Source organism: Squalius cephalus, assembly GCF_949319135.1.
Source record: "Squalius cephalus genome assembly, chromosome: 2".
Taxonomy (NCBI): Eukaryota; Metazoa; Chordata; class Actinopteri; order Cypriniformes; family Leuciscidae; genus Squalius; species Squalius cephalus.
Genome location: NC_137123.1, coordinates 5539290 through 5558385, shown reverse-complemented (window position 1 = coordinate 5558385; position 19096 = coordinate 5539290). Strand labels below are relative to the sequence as shown.

At 36.4% G+C, this 19096-nt stretch overlaps 1 protein-coding gene across 5 annotated transcripts in view; it reads left to right on the top strand.

Annotated features, from left to right (window-relative positions):
* The first annotated feature begins 1116 nt into the window (after nt 1–1116).
* LOC307154469 (protein NLRC3-like) overlaps nt 1117–19096 on the top strand; it is a 96596-nt gene continuing 78616 nt past the window's right edge. The window contains exons 1-5 of one of the 5 annotated variants that reach the window (XM_079864450.1): nt 1117–1267; nt 11743–11917; nt 14101–15963; nt 16117–16290; nt 18357–18480. In XM_079864450.1, coding sequence (XP_079720576.1) covers nt 11790–11917; nt 14101–15963; nt 16117–16290; nt 18357–18480 — 2289 coding nt within the window. In that variant the 5' untranslated portion in view covers nt 1117–1267; nt 11743–11789. Of the gene's footprint in view, nt 1272–11742; nt 11918–14100; nt 15964–16116; nt 16291–18306; nt 18481–19096 lie in introns of those variants that run through there. The other 4 variants (XM_079864446.1, XM_079864444.1, XM_079864445.1 and 1 more) reach the window with 4 other exon arrangements.

Sequence of the window (19096 nt, the reverse complement as noted above, 5' to 3'; positions counted from 1 at the left end):
ACAGTACATTGTATTTGCTATTATTATTATTATTATTATTGTTATTATATTATACAATTTGCAATTATCAATCTAGTATTGTTATGCTGTTAAATTATTGTACTAGTCACTATTTACTTATTATTTTTTTATTGTCTATATTCTGTCATTGATATTTCATATTCTATTGTTATTATTATAGTATTATACATAAACTATATGCTATTATCAATTTATTAATATTATTATTATTATATTATTGTACTTTTCATTATACTATATAATTATATACTATATAATTATACTATTCATTACTATTTTATTTGCTGTATACTGATTATTTTTATTTTATTGACAATACACTAAACTATTTACCATTACTTCTCACGTTATCTTATATTTACTATTTGCATTGCACTGTAGTTGTACCATATCATAGCATATTACCAAAAAGGATCCATCAGTTATCTTTGTTATTGTATATTTGGACTATCTATCTGTAAATATCTATCATTTTAGTGCTATAAAAATACAGAATGCCGGAATACCGGTGTGATTTGTATTTGCCGATTTGTTTTCTCAACGGCGGTTAATTCTAAGCACAAGAAAAGCTAAAAGCAGGTTAAAGACAGAAAATGCTTTTTTTCCACAATAAGAAAACTTTATTTCATTTAATGTGAAAATGTAATTATATCTCAGTATGGGGGTCTTCACAATTTTTATCCAGTAATAGGCCTACATGACAAAGCCTTTTCAAACTTTGATAATTCCTTATATTTTATAAGTCTAACTCTAGAGATTTTGAATAACTAGAGATAGAACTTTTAGTAGGCTACACCACGTAAAAACCACTGAAATCGGTTGATAAATGTAAACGTTATTGTTTTTATCCAGAAAAACCGCAGCTCACCCGTGTACCTGCATAGGTTTACAGCGCAGTCTTGCCCTCAGCAAATTGGCAGACGCGCTGACTTATTGCAGCAACGCTCCAAAACGGCCGATAGGGCGTCTATGTATTTATTGTCTGTGCCTTGTAGCCTACCTATATGTCTTTTGCAGTGCCCTTCGAGTTCGCACTGAACACGTACGAGTACGGACTGGAATCTCACTCAAGATGGCGGAGTAGTCTACCCAGTGTAGTCCACTTCTCAGAGCACTGTACGGGCGAATGGAACACACCTCAAGTCACCTTACCTGACCAGAAAACAAAAGTGAAACGGAAGAGATGCCAGTCAGGAGATAACAAAACACCTCCAGTGTAGGCTATTTAACTCCGATATATGCTGTGGTGAGTTCAAAAGTTATTCTTTATGTTATAATGTAGGCTATAATATAAATACTCTGTCATTTATTGTAGGCTTCTCCATTTCCTTAAAGAGGATTTCAAACCGGACGATACTTAGGCTAATGTGCAAATAGAAATGAAAACATTGATAGTGTTGGCGCGCTTTTATAAGATGATGTGTTGAAAACAAAACAACCTGTAAAAAGAGATATTAAAAATGACACATGTTTTGTAGATTTTAACACGTAGTGTGTGTGCTCAGGCACAGCACATGTTGTGTCAAATTTAACACGCAACCTGTGTCGTTTCTTAACACATCTCTGTTTTAAGGACCACACATTTTGTTACCTTTAACACATCTAATGTGTTATTCCTCTTACACAGAAGTGTGTTGAAACCTTTTACACAATAATGTGGTAGCCTATACCCACTAAGCAAAATGATGTCCGAAAGACGTCTTTTCAACGTCTTTGTCACAAAAATCGGACGTTGAAAAGACGTCCACTGAGGGTCTAGAATGAAAGTTGATATGACGTCTTTTTTCGACGTGTTCTGCACGTCCGATATAGACGTTCATCGAACCTTCGTACAAGGTTAAACACTAGTTCAGATGTGGGCATTGTGGACATATTTCAACATCATTTATTGTCTTATTTAGACATTATTACTTTGACTATTGCTGTCAGATGATCTTAGTGAGAATAAACAGAGGTTTAGATGTTGATATTTGTTTAATTTGAAGTGTCACCATTGTGGTGATCAGTGATTGCTTTAGTTGGGCTCTTGGTCCCCTTTCTTTATATTTTAATTTTCCTTTGACTGCTGTAACAGTGTGTTTGTGTAACACAATTGTTGTGGCAGAGAAAGCTGAGAAAAAGTTTGAGTGTTATCAGCTCAATGTTGATGATGACATAATCATCACAAAATGTGCATCTAATATTGTTTAAAATTGTGTGTTTATATTTGGGATTAATAACCACCATCCTTGTGGAACTGCAATATTAGTGCCAAAAGCATTAAAATTATAACATATTTGGTGGATAAAAATCATGTGCACATGTTTTGAGCAAGAGTATCATATAGTCACACACAGACATCAAGATTTTGGATATGAATCACAACAACGGTGACAATCAAAACAAAAAAGCTTGAGAATTAAGAATGAGTTTTGTACTATGAAAGCTACCCATCATGCATTGCAGGATGAAGCTTTTTTTTTTTTTTTTTTTTTTGTCACCGTTGTTGTGATTCATATCCAAAATCTTGATGTCTGTGTGTGACTATTTGATACATTTGCTCAAAACATCATGTGCACATGATTTTTATCCACCTTCAAATAAGTGAAATATTGCAGTTCCACAAGGATGGTGGTTATTAATCCCAAATATAAACACAAAACTTTAAACAATATTAGATGCCCATTTTGTGATGATTATGTCATCATCAACATTGAGCTGATAACACTCAAACTTTTTCTAGGCTTTCTCTGCCACAACAATTGTGTTACACAAACACACTGTTACAGCAGTCAAAGGAAAATTAAAGTATAAAGAAAGGGGACCAAGAGCCCAACTAAAGCAATCACTGATCACCACAATGGTGACACTTCAAATGAAATAAATATCAACATCTAAACCTCTGTTTATTCTCACTAAGATCATCTGACAGCAATAGTCAAAGTAATAATGTCTAAATAAGACAATAAATGATGTTGAAATATGTCCACAATGCCCACATATGAACTAGTGTTTAACCTTGTACGAAGGTTCGATGGACGTCTATATCGGACGTGCAGAACACGTCGAAAAAAGACGTCATATCAACTTTCATTCTAGACCCTCAGTGGACGTCTTTTCAACGTCCGATTTTTGTGACAAAGACGTTGAAAAGACGTCTTTCGGACATCATTTTGCTTAGTGGGTAGTTACACAACTTGTGTCAGATATTACATGCTACTGTAGTCGGTGTATTGCCACAGTTACTTCCTGTGTTTACAACTGAGTGTTTGGATGAAACTGAAACGTATTGTTAACTTGTTTTTAATGGAGTCCAGTGATGTTTAATAAAGAGTTTGAACATTTTATTAACTGGATGGTTTAGACAGCATGAATCTACATAGACACGCTCTTATTGAGAATTAACAGAGGTTCAGAGGTTTGATGTTTCATTGAATGTTTTATTTGAAGTCACCAGAATCGTGATTAATGGCTCCTTTATTGAAGCTCTTGACCCTTTAGTCTTCTTTTAGTTTTTCTCTGGCTGCTGTTACTGTATTTTAATAAAACACATTTTTTATGGCGAGAGAAAATTAGATCAGATGTTTGAATGTTTATCAGAACATTGAAAAAGAGGCATGATGTTATTGGCTGCCAAAAAACACCCGTTAATCTTTAAAGGTGGGGTATGTGATATGCAGAACCTCAAATGGTCCTACCTTTTTTCCTTTGACTCCACCCATTCAAAGAACATGAACATGGACATGGATGGGGGAGGGGGGATAGTACGACGTTTGATTGACGCACTTACTGTCCAATGATTCTAGGTGGTCTTGGAAATGATTGGCTGGAGTTTTTCGAGTCCTGCCCGTTCCACAGATGATTAAATTGCTTAATTTTTATTTCAGTGCTTCTAACTCAGTGGCTGTAAGTGGGTTAGGAATAGGATTTCAAGTGATTTTGAAAAAATGGCCAAAAAAGAGAATTACATACCCCACCTTTAAGATTTTATATATTTTTATTTAAAAAAAAATTTTTTTACAGCTTTTTATGGGATTTTTTTCATAAACACAAACTGCCCTCCATCCAGTGCTATTCAGACTTACATTTTAACACACATTGTGTATTAAAAATCTACACAACATGTCAAAATACCATCAACACATGCTGTGTGTTGTTTTTTAACACATCTCAGAGGCATGGGTTATAATACGCCCTAGAATAGTTCATTATTATTTTCTCATTAAAAGTAAAGATGTTGGTTTTTATGAGAAAATGTAAAATGCACTTTTTGTTAAACATGTAGTTTAGATAACTAGATTTTAATTTTATTGTATTATTACTTTTGTTAACTTAAACTTATTAGGTAGCCTATAAAGTGGGCCGTCCCCGATTTATCAAAAAAAAAAAAAAAAATCTGTTTCTAAATTAAGAACATACAGAATATTAACACATATTATCAAAAAACATATTTAACAACCCCAGAATATAAATTACCATACGTTCATGTAATATGTAGGCTAATAGGCTACATCCTAATAGGCTACATCCATGTGTATTTTACAAATACAAATGTATTATTAATTAATTTAATATAATTTGTCATTAGTGATAAATGTCTATTGAAATGTTAAATATTATATGTGCTTACGTGTCTTTCATCTAATTTATAGCCGCCTACATTATCATTTGCATTGTAATGTACGCACTTCCTTCCCCGCGTTTATTTTATTCTAGTTTATTGTGCAGTGGTATAGCCTAGGGCTAGGCTATGAGTAAAATTAATCTGTTCACTCAATGCATGCGCAAAATATAAAACAACTGATAGAACATGTTGTGTTGACATTCGATTGGATGAAATCTTGATTAATTAATGATTCATGAAATCTTGATGAAACATATTATAAATGTGACTATAACACATGCAACAACGAGGCTAATAAATATTGAATGAGGAACATTTCAAATGATAACCATATTGTACAATGTTTTGCTGTGTAAGCTTTCACTAAACACTTAAAATTAACTTTAATTGTGTCCATATTTTAAAGCTTTATGCTCTGCATCAAAATTTTGCTCCTCACGTCCTTTCTTCACTCCACATATTGAATGTCTAATCTAATGCCTTGACTTCCTTTCTGCTCTTTCTTTCCGTTACTTGAGTTTTCTGACTGCACACTCATTTTTGTTTTCTAATAAAAGTTGATTTTATATGTCATGTCAACTATAAAATAACCAGTGGATGTAAATTTGTTTATTGAATTTGAGTATAATTTAGGTTAATGGTCGTTAATTGTACCTGAATCTACTGAGTTCTCCTTTGAGGTGTGGAGCAGAACGCAAAAATGTTCATATTATATTATAAATATATACACATATTATATAACGTTTATAATAAAAATATTATAAACATTTTATATTATGATTTTTCTTGGTAATGTGACGTAAAGGGTTCACTATATTGTTCTGACTTGCAAAAACAAACAACAAAAAAACACTTGTGAACTGTACCCGAGTCCGCATAAAAAGGGTGATCTGGGATATGAACACAATCATACTAAATCGTGGAAGTGAACCGCAATTGATGATGAATGTTTCGATAAAAAGTGTGTGTTCTCACTTTCGTGACAAGCTTGACTCAGCAAACAGAAGCCGCGTTTCCATTACCCTTCAAATTGCGCAAATTGTAATTGTGAATTGAAAATACGCCCAATGGAAACACGTAAATTTCACAAAAACTCCCATTTATCGCAAAAAAAGTTTTTACGCTCGCATGAGGAGGTTTTTCAGGCAATTCGAAAAAGGAATATTTCGCAAAACTGCAATGGAAACAGTTTTTGCGCATTTACAGTCACCTGACTTAGAAGGCGCGGTGTGTTTGGACAGAATACGAGACGGAGTTCTTTATTAAATTCATCCCAGCGGGCACCTTGACGTCAATTTAACATCAATATGACATCAACATTGATGTCAAAATGACGTCACGAAATAGGTCAAAAATGAAAGTCATATTGACGTCAGAGTGTTGATGTCAATTTGATGTCAAGATTTTGACCTCTGCTGATGTCATTTTGCCAAACAAAAAGGTGAAATGCATGACCGTACACTTATTACCAGCTTCACTTTAAACTAACCAGATTTACTTTCTTTAATTTCCAGTTTAATGAAATCATATTTTGTATTTTAATGTCACCATGATGGTGGTTAGCGTTTGCTTTAGTTTGCTCTTGACCCTTGGCTCTTAAATGTAAAATTTTCTCTGGCTGCTACAGCTGTGTGTATATAAAGCACATGTGTTGTAGCTAAAAAAGCCATCAGAAAATGAGATCAGGTGATGATGGTTGTTTATTAATGATGATGATTATATCATTGTGTAAGTGCCTGAATCCCTGATCATGTTCAGTAGTTAGTGTTTTGATTATATAGGACTTAATATTGGATTTAATATTGTTTTATTCATAATAGAAGTCATTTGATTCTTCAGCATGTCTACAGTTTTATTAAATAATATACTTGTTTTTTTAAAACTATTTAGTGCACAAAACCCTTTAGTCTATGGCAGCACTTAGATGCACACAGACATCAAGAAACTGCATATGAATCTCAACAATGGTGACAATCAAACAAAATATCCAGATAATCAGATCAACTCCAGCTGCATAATGTATTAAAGCTGCAATGCATGCTGGGAGATATGGGTGAGTTTTGATTGGTGGTACCCAGCATGCACTGCAGCATGAAGCATTTCATTGATTGTCACCATTGTTGAGAGTCATACGCTGATTCTTGATGTCTTGAAGTAATAACGTAGAGGTAAAAGTTATGTCGCACACGCATGGGTTTAATACCTATGATCACGCGCGTGAACTCGGCAATCGACTACTTTGGACTTCAACCGAAAAACAGGATGTAAACAAAGGTATTTGCGCTGGCTTAAATAACATCATTTTTATACATATCTTTCACATCTACTGCAGTCAGACTCACTCGTGTTCACTCTGAAGGAATCACTCACATTTTCTGTGCACTTGTAATGACACATCAAGGATGTTAAAGGGGTCATATAATGGCACATGCACTTTTACAAGTTGATTGTACTGAAATGTGTGTTGGCAGTGCCTGTACACAACCATCATAAAATGACAAAAATCCATCCATTTTTTTTTTTTAAATCTTCTTATATGTTTTCCCTTCTCTCAAATCAAGCCGTTCGACCTAGTGACGTCACACGGTCGGACGCCCCTCCCACGAATGTTGATTGACAGCAGCGTTTCAACACAGACCCGCCCTCGCTCGTGAGCGAGCTGTCAATCAAAGTCCGCACGGACCGGCGCGGTCATCGTTAATACGCTGGAGCACTGTCTATGAGCAGAATGGCATCTAAGCGATTGTGGTGTTCTGTTCTTGGGTGTAATAACGAACACAGCAGTCATTTTGATGTTCCTAAATCCGAACCGCTGAAGACGCAGTGGCTGAGTTTGTTTTGCACGATCAACGTCAATGCTTTCATGTTTGCGTGAATCATTTCACACACCAGACTTTACAAACGAGGTCGCTTTACAAACGAGGTCAGTATAAAGCTGGTTTTGCTAAGAAGCTGCTCCTGAAAGGATCGGTACCAACTATTCGTGTTCCTGTGAACCTCCAGAAGAACTGAAGTGAGTGTAACGTTTTATTAACCTTTATATTAATATTTATATTAATCTTTGCAAATCGCTTGCTGCACGCTTCACGATGAATGCGGCTGTTTACACTCAGGGTACAATCCGGCATGTTTTCTATATATGACGTTCTCAATATAATTCATAATCCCACGTTTATAATGAACAACGCGTTATGGTTATTGTGTTATAAACGTGTACGCACAGAACAGAGGGGCGGGGTGAGCAAAGCTCATTATCATTTAAAGACACATGCACTTAAACGGCGTGCTGAAAACAGAGCTGTTTTTGACCAGGTAAAATGAGTGTTTTCTTATAATACTAATGACATTTTTTAATTAAAGTATATTACAAACTTTTAATTTAGACCCTAAAGAATCATATTAGCTTGTACAAAAATGGCATTATATGGCCCCTTTAAGAGGCTAAAAGCAGGTTTAGTACTTGCCCCATTGAAGTCAACAGGGTGCAAATTTTAAAAATAGAATAACTCGGTGTAGGCAACACCGATTTTTGTCGTTGTTCTCTGTATTGACAGCACTCCAAATGTACAAAAAAATGAGCTCAATGTTAAAATTGACCGGAGTTCTCCTTTAATGGAAACGCCGTCATTTCGCAATATTTTTTTATCGATATTTAGAAAAAATCACAAAAGTTTTGCGCAAATCTGTAATGGAAACGCGCCTAGAGACATAGTAGATATTTCTGCTCGCCTTCAGCAGAAATTGACTCCCAAATGAGAGAATATTAAGTAGCCCAGCATTGGCACGTGCCTTTATGCTTACTGGCATCTGGTTGTCTTTGGCATGTGCCAGTGGATAGTGTGTCGGTGCAAAAATATTATTTAAAATTACTTTTGGAAAAATATGTAATAAAAATCTTAATATTATTGTTCTTCTGTTAATACAGTACAGTGAATAATTTGAAAGTGAAATATAGTGAAAGTAATTTGCATCATGGAAAGTTTAGCATTATGTTATTAATTTAAAACAAAACAAAACATAATGCCCTTGTAGAATTGAAATAATCCAAGATATTTGAAATGAACAAATACTTCTTTCCACCATGCACAATGACCATTTGGAGTTCCCAAAGACACAGATGGTTATCTAGGCCTGTAGGCCAATATGTGTGTACTTCGGGGGTTGATGGATTGTCACACCTTTAGTTAAATGGGGAAGTTGGAGTTATCTGATTGGTCAGTTTGACAGTTTGTCTCACATTTGGGTTTTAGTCAGGAAAGGATAAAAGAAGATTGAAACTGTTGCTATGTCTCTTTGGTGCTCTGGCTCTTCTTATTCTCTGGGTCCCTTTCTTGGGGCTGTCTTCCTTTACCTCCTCTTTTCTCTCTCTCTCTCTCTCTCTCTCTCTCTCTCTCTCTCTCTCTCTCTCTCTCTCTCTCTCTCTCTCTCTCTCTCCTCTTTCCTCTTACTCTCTGTCTCTCAGTGTTTGCTTTAGTTGGACTCTTGACCCTTAATCTATTGACGTTAGATTTAGTTTGGCTGTTGTAACGGAGTTATACCAGTTAGATGAACAACAAGAAAAGTTGATCAGGTGGTGTTGGTTATGTTTTGACATAATCATCGTTTGACCTAAATCACAAAACTCATTTAGAGAGTTAGGTTTTCCTTGTTGATTACAGCAACCTGTGATTCTATAGTATACTCTTTTCAGAATTTTCAATATAACCAAAACGATTTCTTAAAAGTTGTTCTGATCAAAATACTTTTATTTGGACACACAGACATCAATAATCAGCCTGTGATTCTCAACAATGGTGACAATAATAAAGCATGTTGCAGTGCATTCTGGGTGCCACCAATCAAAACTTATTCATGGCTCCCATCATGCATTGCGGTATGAATAAATTATGATCTGAATTGTCTTAGTAATTTCCTTTCCCTAATTAATTATTCTTTTTGTCACCATTGTTGAGATTCATACACTGAATCCTGATGTCTGTGTGTGCCTAAAAGAAAGATTTTAAATCTAAAGTTAAACATTTAAAGGTGAACTGGCCAACTAAATCAAACACTGATCCCCATAATGGTGACTAAAATTGTGACTCCTTCGGTGGTTCTGGTTGTTAACATCAGGTGTCTTCAATAATGGTCAATCATCACTCAATCAATCACTTAATAAGCTCATTAACTTTATAATTGCCCACTTTACCTGACGGCCCTAACCTGCATTCACATGCTTGTTTGCATCCTAATTTAAACGTAAAGGATTCACTATATTGTGCTGACTTGCAAAAAACAAGCAACAAAAAAACACTTGTGAACTGTACCCGAGTCCGCATAAAAAGGGTGATCTGAGATATGAACACAATCATACTAAATTGTGGAAGTGACCCACTATTGATGATGACTAGCCGCGTTTCCACTGTCGGGCCAGTGCGAGCCAGGGCTTTAAAGTTAATTACGGCTCTTTGTAGTAAATGCCGCTCCATCTGAAAGCAGGTGATGGCGATTTACTACTAATCAAGGAACCGGCTTTACTGACGAGATGCGCATAACAATCTCACGATATATATCGCACAGCCCTATTTAGCACTCTCTCGACTCCCATAGAGATATTTTCAGTCAGAGAAACAGAGGAAGCTCCCGAAAAAAAAAAGTTGCTTTATTTTATGATAGTCCGGTATAAAGAGACGAGACATAGGCTACTGACAGATAAAATAAAAACATGATAGCCTTTATGATTGGTCTGATTTCTTCAAGCGTTCACTGTTTTTTTACTATGCCTGTCTTCAAGCGTTTACTATGTTTACTATGGTAATGTTAGCGCACATAGTCTTTTGCATCACAAACAGAAGGCATTCAAACATGTACGCGAGTTAAATTATTTTAAAAGTCTTAATGCTGACAGAATCATCCGGCGCTGCCGTCTCCAGACTCAGGTAAACTCCGCCTCTGTTCGTAACCACTCCTCTAGCCCGAGCTGGCCCGCTTTGGCCCAAGTTATTCAACGGGCCAGAAATCCTGGCCATTGGCCCTGAGCAAGCCCCGATCAAGCCCCGGAAGTGACAGTGGAAACGCGACTGGCCCTGGCACGCACTAGCACGGCCCGGCCCTGGCCCGACAGTGGAAACGCGGCTAATGATTCGATAAAAAGTGTGTGTGTTCTCACTTTCCTGACAAGCGTGACTAACACTCAGCAAACAGAGAAAATGTAGATATTACTGTTCACCTTCAGCAGAAATTGACTCCCGAATGAGAGACGGTATTAAGTAGCCTGGCACTGGCACATGCCTTTATGCTTAGTGGCATCTGGTTGTCTTTGGCATGTGCCAGTGTATAGTGGCATGTGCTAAAACAGTGTCGGTGCAAAAATAGTATTTTAAATTACTTTTGGAAAAATATGTAATAAAAATCTTAATATTATTGTTCTTTCTGTTAATACAGTACAGTGAATAATTTGAAAGTGAAAGTAATTTGCATCTTGGAAAGTTTAGCATTATGTAATTTAAAATAAAACAAAACATAATGCCCTCATCTAAGGACTTTTTTTTTTGCATATCCTAATGATGCCTTCATCTTTGAAAATATTTTTTGTCTTGCAAAATATTTTTTGTCTTCATTATGACAAAAAAATATATTTTTTGTCTTCATTATGACAAAAAAATAAATATTTTTTGTCATAATGAACTCAGACTAATTTTCCGCTAATTCTTTTTTGCAAATTGAACTCTGTGTAAAGGATTGTGGGTGATTGGAGGACATGAAGGATACACTTGATGCATCCTTTAAAACAGACTGAATGATGGATGCAAAATGAAAGCTGCTTCCAAGTATCCTTCAAACTGAGACGGCTTTACTAGAATATAGCCTTCTGATTGAGAAACACACTGAAGTGCCAGTGCAGGACAAAATATGATGCAAGCACAAAGTGTTTAGGGTCATAATCAGATATTAGTTTGCCATCTGCAAGCAGGAGGTGTTTGAACTCAGAACTAGAAGTGTAAGACTGAATGTTACAAATTTTGAAGAGCAATGGAGCTTAAAAGTTACTGTTTTAATACATGAATCTGATAGATGAAACTTGATTGCCAATGTTACTGTAAATTTGTTTTTATTGTCCTTTTGATGATAATTAACAGATTAAGGCCTTAAATCAAGACAAACAGAAGGGAAACACAACTCCAAAATGCATCACTGTGAGGAGAGAGAGGAGGACGGAAAGGAGAAAGAAGAGTGTGGTGCAGGACCCAGCTGTGTGTCAATGAAGAGTGATCAGTCCATGCACAACCCTGTTACTTTCACTTCTGACCTCAGGTACAGTACGATACCCATGAATGTATTTGATAAATGCTTTCAAAACAATTTACCATGCATTCAAGCTACCCAGTACTACATGTTGGGACAACAGATTGATAGACAAACAGTAGATGGGTCCAAAATTTGATCAAGATGAATATAGTTTTAAAGCAGCTTCACAGAACACCTTATTGCCTTAAAGGGTTAGTTCACCCAAAAATGAAAATTATGTCATTAATGACTCACCCTCATGTCGTTCCAAGCCCGCAAGACCTCCGTTCATGTTCGGAACACAGTTTAAGATATTTTAGATTTAGTCCGAGAGCTTTCTGTCTCTCCATTGAAAATGTATGTACGGTATACTGTCCATGTCCAGAAAGGCAATAAAACATCATCAAAGTAGTCCATGTGACATCAGTGGGTTAGTTAGAATGTTTTGAAGCATCGAAAATACATTTTGGTCCAAAAATAACAAAAACTACGACTTTATTCAGCATTGTATTCTCTTCTGGGTCTGTTGTCAATCCGGGTTCACGACTCTGCAGTGACGCTGCTGACGTAAGACGCTGCTGACGTGTTATCTGGTGCTGAGCTTCGTTTACAGTCTGAGGGAGACGCACGCTGTATTCAAGTTATTCTACATTGTTCCTCTGTTTCGAAATCCTTAGATATGTTTGCAAAGATTGTTTTGTTTACAGCGTGCGTCTGTAAACGAAGACTGTAAACGAAGCTCAGGCGCACCAGATAACACGTCAGCAGCGTCACTGCGGAGTCGTGAACCCGGATTGACAACAGACCCAGAAGAGAATACAATGCTGAATAAAGTCGTAGTTTTTGTTATTTTTAGACCAAAATGTATTTTCGATGCTTCAAAACATTCTAACTAACCCACTGATGTCACATGGACTACTTTGAGGATGGTGATTTGAATTACATAATCAAAACAATATGAAACCAGTTTATTGAAAATTATAGGTTTTGTAAAGTTACCATTATGGTGATCTGTGTTTCCTTTAGTTGGTCAGTTTGACTCTTGGTGTTTTTATGTGAGCTTGTGGTCTTTGTAACAGTTTTTACTAAAATACATAATTTTTTACATAGGAAGCCAGAAACAAAAATGATCAGGTGATATAGTTTGAACCATCATGAAGTAGAATGATTCACTAATCTCATCACTGACCAAAAATAGTTATTTGTAATTAATAAATTATTTTCACCAATGATAATTTATTACCACCGATCTGACATTATGAATTGTGATTTTAAAAACATTGTCGGTTAAATTATTTTTGACACACACAGACATCAAGAATTCGCATATTAATCTCAACAATGGTGACATGCTTTTTGCAGCAATGCAGGCTGGGAGCCACCATATTATATAACAAATGGCTGCCAGAATGCAATGCAGCATTAAGCATGTCACCATTGTTGAGATTCAGAAGATGATTCTTGAAGTTTTCTCGCAATGTAATTAGAAATTAAAATTAAAATTCAGAATCTTTGATCTTTGGCAAAAAAACATATTGGTGGTAAAAATCTATTAATAACAAGTGACCTCTTTTGGTCAGTGATGACATTTGTGAAACATTTTTCTATATGATGATGAAATGTATATCACTTGATAATCTTTGTTTGTGGTTTCTTTTGCAACAAATTATGTGGTTTGGTAAACACTGTTACAAAGACAACAATTAACATATAAAAATTTAAAGAGTCAAACTGCCCAACTAAAGGATACACTTATCACCATAATGGTGACCAAACATTTTCAATATAACATCAACATTTAAATCTCTGTTAATTCTTAAAAAGATCTTCTGTAGATGATTGACAAAAATAAGGTCAAACTGGTTTGTAATAACAGAGATTTCATGTCTTCTCAGTTGATTTCATCTAAGGCTGTGTCTGTATGCCAGTTGTAGTTCTTTTGTTTCTCTTTTCTTCAGTGGTTCTGCTTGTTATCATCAGGTGTCTTCAATAATCGAACAATCATCACTCAATTAATCACTTAATTATCTAATTAACTCAACACTGCTTCAGTGTTACTTTTAACACCCTGCTGGTGGTTCCCATATGAACACCGGTCGGTGTTAATTTAACACTGGATAATTTACTGTGTATCAACCTGTAAACTGTGTGCTAAAACTTTTTAACATGTAAATTTAGTTGATGTTTTTTTTTTTTTATGTTGTGATCAGATCTGTGCCATCCTCTACATCCCAATATCAGACCCATATTATGCAGGTCACAGCTGGAGCAGTCCTGCAGACACACACACTGGAGACTAGAGACTTGCAGAGAGTCAAAGACCATCACAAAACCAGCATGAAGAACAAGTATGAGAGATTATTTGAGGGAATCAAACTCCAAGAGAATGAAAACCTCCTGAACAGGATCTACACACAGCTCTACATCATAGAGGGAGAGCGAGAAGGAGTGAATGAAGAACATGAGGTTTTACAGATGGAGAAAACAGCCAGAACACGACACTCACAAGACACTCCAATTGACTGCAACGACATTTTTAAAGCCTCACCTGAACTAGGATGTGAGGAGAAAGACCAAATCAAGACTGTTCTCACTAAAGGCATCGCTGGAATCGGGAAAACCGTCTCTGTGCAGAAGTTCATTGTGGACTGGGCCGAGGGGAAAGCCAATCAGGATGTAGATTTCATGTTCGTGCTTCCATTTCGAGAGCTAAACTTGATCCGAGATCATCAGTACAGTCTTCACAGACTTCTGCAGGACTTTCATCCTGAACTTCAAGATCTGGACTCAAAGATTTATGAGGCGTGTAAAGTTGTGTTCATCTTTGATGGTCTGGATGAGAGCAGATTCACACTGATGTTTTCAGACGCTCAGAAAGTTTCTGATGTGACTGAGACTTCATCAGTGGGTGTGTTGATGTCAAACCTCATTAAAGGAGATCTGCTTGCCTCTGCTCTCATCTGGATCACCTCCAGACCAGCAGCAGCCAATCAGATCCCCTCCAAATTAATCAACCGTCTGACAGAGATTCAGGGATTTAATGAGCCTCAGAAGGAGGAATATTTCAGGAAGAGAATCAGTGAAGAGCATCAAGCCAGCAGAATCATCTCACACATCAGAAGAGCAAGAAGCCTCCACATCATGTGCCACATACCCGTGTTCTGCTGGATCTCATCCACTGTGCTTCAGAAGCTCCTGGAAGAAGATCTGAGTGCAGAAATCCCTCAAACTCTGACTGAAATGTACATCCACTTCCTGCTGATTCAGATCAACATGAGGAATCAGAAGTATGAAGAGAAAGATCCAGAGAAACCCCTGCAGTCCAACAGAGAAGTGATTGTGAAACTTGCTGAAGTGGCTTTCAAACAGCTGATGAAGGGCAATGTGATGTTCTATGAGGAGGACCTGATTGAGAGCGGCATAGATGTCACTGACGCCTCAGTGTATTCTGGGATTTGCACTGAGATCTTTAAGGAGGAATCTGTGATTCATCAGAGAAAAGTCTACAGCTTCATTCACCTGAGCGTTCAGGAGTTTCTCGCTGCATTCTATGCATTTTATCATTATGCAATCAAAATTTTTGACACGTTGCAGTTTTGTGATGTGATGCATATCCTGCAAAGGGATGCAACAGATAAAGCTCTTGAGAGTAAGAATGGACACCTGGATCTGTTCCTCCGGTTCCTGCTGGGCGTCTCCCTGGAGTCCAATCAGAGACTCTTACAGGATCTACTGACACACACAGTGAACAGCTCAAAGAGCATCAGGAGAACCACACAGTACATTAAAGAGAAGATCCAAGATGGACATGGACTCTCCGCTGAAAGATCCATCAATCTGTTCCTCTGTCTGCTGGAAGTCAAAGATCAGACTCTGTCCAGAGAGATTCAGGAGTTTGTGAAATCAGACAAACACTCAGAGAAGAAACTCTCTCCTGCTCACTGCTCAACAATCGCCTACATGCTTCAGATGTCAGAGGAGGTGCTGGATGAGCTGGACCTCAAGAAATACAACACATCAGATGAGGGTAGAAGAAGACTGATACCAGCTGTGATCAACTGCAGTAAAGCTCTGTGCGTGTTTAATTTTGTCCTAATATCTTAAATTGTGTCTTAACCATTTCATTTAAATGGATTATACAAATAAATAATGATATAATGGAAATACAGTTGAAGAATAAGGTTAAGAATTTAATTTTGTTTGAATTTGTTTGAATCTTTTTTCAGTCTTGCCTGCTGTAATCTCACTGGTCAGTCCTTTGAAATTATATCATCAGCTCTACAATCTTCAAACTCGTTCTTGAGAGAGCTGAATCTGAGTAACAATGACCTGCAGGATTCAGGAGTGAAACTGCTTTCTGATGGATTAAAGAGTCCAAACTGTCAGCTGGAGATACTGAGGTGTGTTAGAGCATATAAGGGATAATCTACAGTCAGCCGGTCATAATTTTGATGTGTGTTTGTTAACCCTCTGGGGACCAAGGTGTTTTTGGGGCCCTTGAGATGTTCTGACATGCCTTGACATTTGTGCTTTTTTCAGTTATTTATAAACATGTTAATGACAAAGGTGTAAATTCACTATATATAGCACAAACAGGGCTACCATAATATGCGAGCAACTTGTATGTAGATGTTTGTATTTTTAAGAGAATAATGTTTATGCGTGGTTATTGGAAAAAATAAAAATGAAAGTTGCTGAATTAAGACCACAAAACACATATTAAATATGTGTCCACAAGACTTTTGACCAATGGATGTGGTCCCTTTGAGTTCTAGCTTCAAAATTATATGAAAATAGTCTTGCTTTATCGTTCACAAAAAAAAAATACATTGATTTAAATGGTGTAAAACAGGTTTTGCTTGGAAAGCCAATATGCGAGGGGGAGGAGTAGTTCACACCCACTCTGCATAATGACTCTGCCTAATGAGCCATCCTTTCAGGTGTGACACTGACTGAGCCACAATGCAAGGACAAAGGATGTATTTAGAAGAAGACTTATATTGACCATTTAAGATTTTGCTTACATCTCTCTTGTAAATATGTTTTGCTATTTTATTAAAAATGTTACAATTACAACAATAATTACAATTTCAACAATATTTCAAGTGTACTCTTTCTTTGTAAAAAAGAAAAAGAAAAAAGATTATAGGCCTACATTTTATCATATGTATTCATTAGTTTGAATATAGCCGCATTGGAACATCTAACATCTTAGTCTATGACTTTATTTTTGACAAATATATATATATATATATATATATATATATATATATATATATATATATATATATATATATAAAACGTTAGATATGAGCAGAAATTGCTAAACAAAAGCTTATTTTATGTGGCAGTATATTTTACAGTAGCCTAAAAACTGTACCCAAATCTAGTCAACAAGTGACTGACTGTAGCGTTGTTTTTATGAAATATTAGGGCATATAAATGCTAATTTGCAGTTTAATACGTTGCTTATACAAATACATTTTATTTCAACATATTCCAGTCGATTTTTACTCATCTCAGTAGGCTATAGCAAAGCAGTTTATTCTTTCACACACAGACGCGCGATTTATATTTAGGCTAAACAGTCTTTACAAATATGTACCCTTCATTCATCTCACAGAAAGGCGAGTCATATTATAGAAATGCGATTCATCTTTTTGCGGTTTGCATAGGCCTACACTAACGTTATTCCATAACGTTATTCCACACTTGAGAAAAGAAAACAGCCTACCTCACTCCTCAGCGGGATCTGCTCCTCATATCAGGATATATTGTTCCTCATATCAGCACTGTTCTGAGGAGTCTTTTCTCCATAAGGTAGGCTATATTATGCCTCACTCGATCGCGACGCGCTTTGTTTACAGCTGATGTGGGCGTTTCACAGATCTTCAATAGTTCTCAGAATTTGCGTTTGAATAGCACGCGCTCTCCGGGGAGTGGTCACATTACTGTGAATTAGCTCGTAATGAGCTCGACTGGAGTCGCTCTCTTTTTATACAGATTACAGAAGATGAGAATATTTGTTTTTTATATAAGTTACTTCATTTAACAGATGCGATCTCAAGCTTTATGCCCGTGGGTCTGTTTGCCTGTTTGACTGAATTTTCGCGGAGTTATAGATCATTTTCGAACGCGTTTCAAATGGGAGTTTACTGACAGTGAGAAGGCAGAAATCGCATCATGTTAATTTTTCTTTATTTGTCAAAAAGCAAAACACTTTATTTTTATTGTGAGTATACAGAAAAAAAATAGAAACTGAACAGGATCGTTTGATGTATTACACGAAAATGAAAGATCAAAATTAACAGAGCATTTAGTGTTTATTTTCATTGCTAAAAAAAAAAAACGAGCAAAACGCGCGGGCGCGTTTTTGGTCCCCAGAGGGTTAATGATCTGACTGTGTGTGTCTGTAGGTTGTCTGGCTGTATGGTGACTGAGGAAGGCTGTGGTTATGTGTCTTCAGCTCTGAGTTCAAACCCCTCACACCTGAGAGAGCTGGATCTGAGCTACAATCACCCAGGAGAATCAGGAGTTCAGCAGCTCAACGACAAACTGGAGGATCCAAACTGCTCTCTGCAGTTTCTCAAGTATGTTTAGACGTTGCGTCTCATATGTGTGCCTAAATTTAATTAGGGGTCACCTAAGAGGGATCTTTTGTTAAGAAATAATATTTTTATGGTCATCATTTTTAACTGGCTTTATCTGATGTAATACAGCAGAATCCACAAATCTCACATAAGAGAAAAAAAATGTCTATCAAATTTTGAGGGTGTAAGCATAGAGGACTGTTACTTTAATACTAAATTAGCTTTAAGAAAAACCAAATTATTACAACCCATATATTTTTTAATTCCTACTAGGATTCAAGAGATCCTAGTGTTAAAGGGTAACACCTTGCTATAACAATTTGCAGCACTTATTTAAAACTTTTGTTGTGGTCTTTTTTGCAATGTTTGATTGCAATGTTTTGTTGTCTGTGCTGACCTGCACATATGATTCACTCTGTGCTATGCTGTCTTTGTGTCTGGAGCACACTGGTGTGTGCTGCAGTGGTTCACGTGACACAGATGCAAAATCAGGGGCTGTATTCACAAAACAATCTTAAGGCTAATTGTTTCTCTTAAGCAGCTCTTAAAAATTAGGGACATGTTGCTCCTAATATTAGGACTAATATATTTTTTGTCTTGAAGGAATTCACATAGC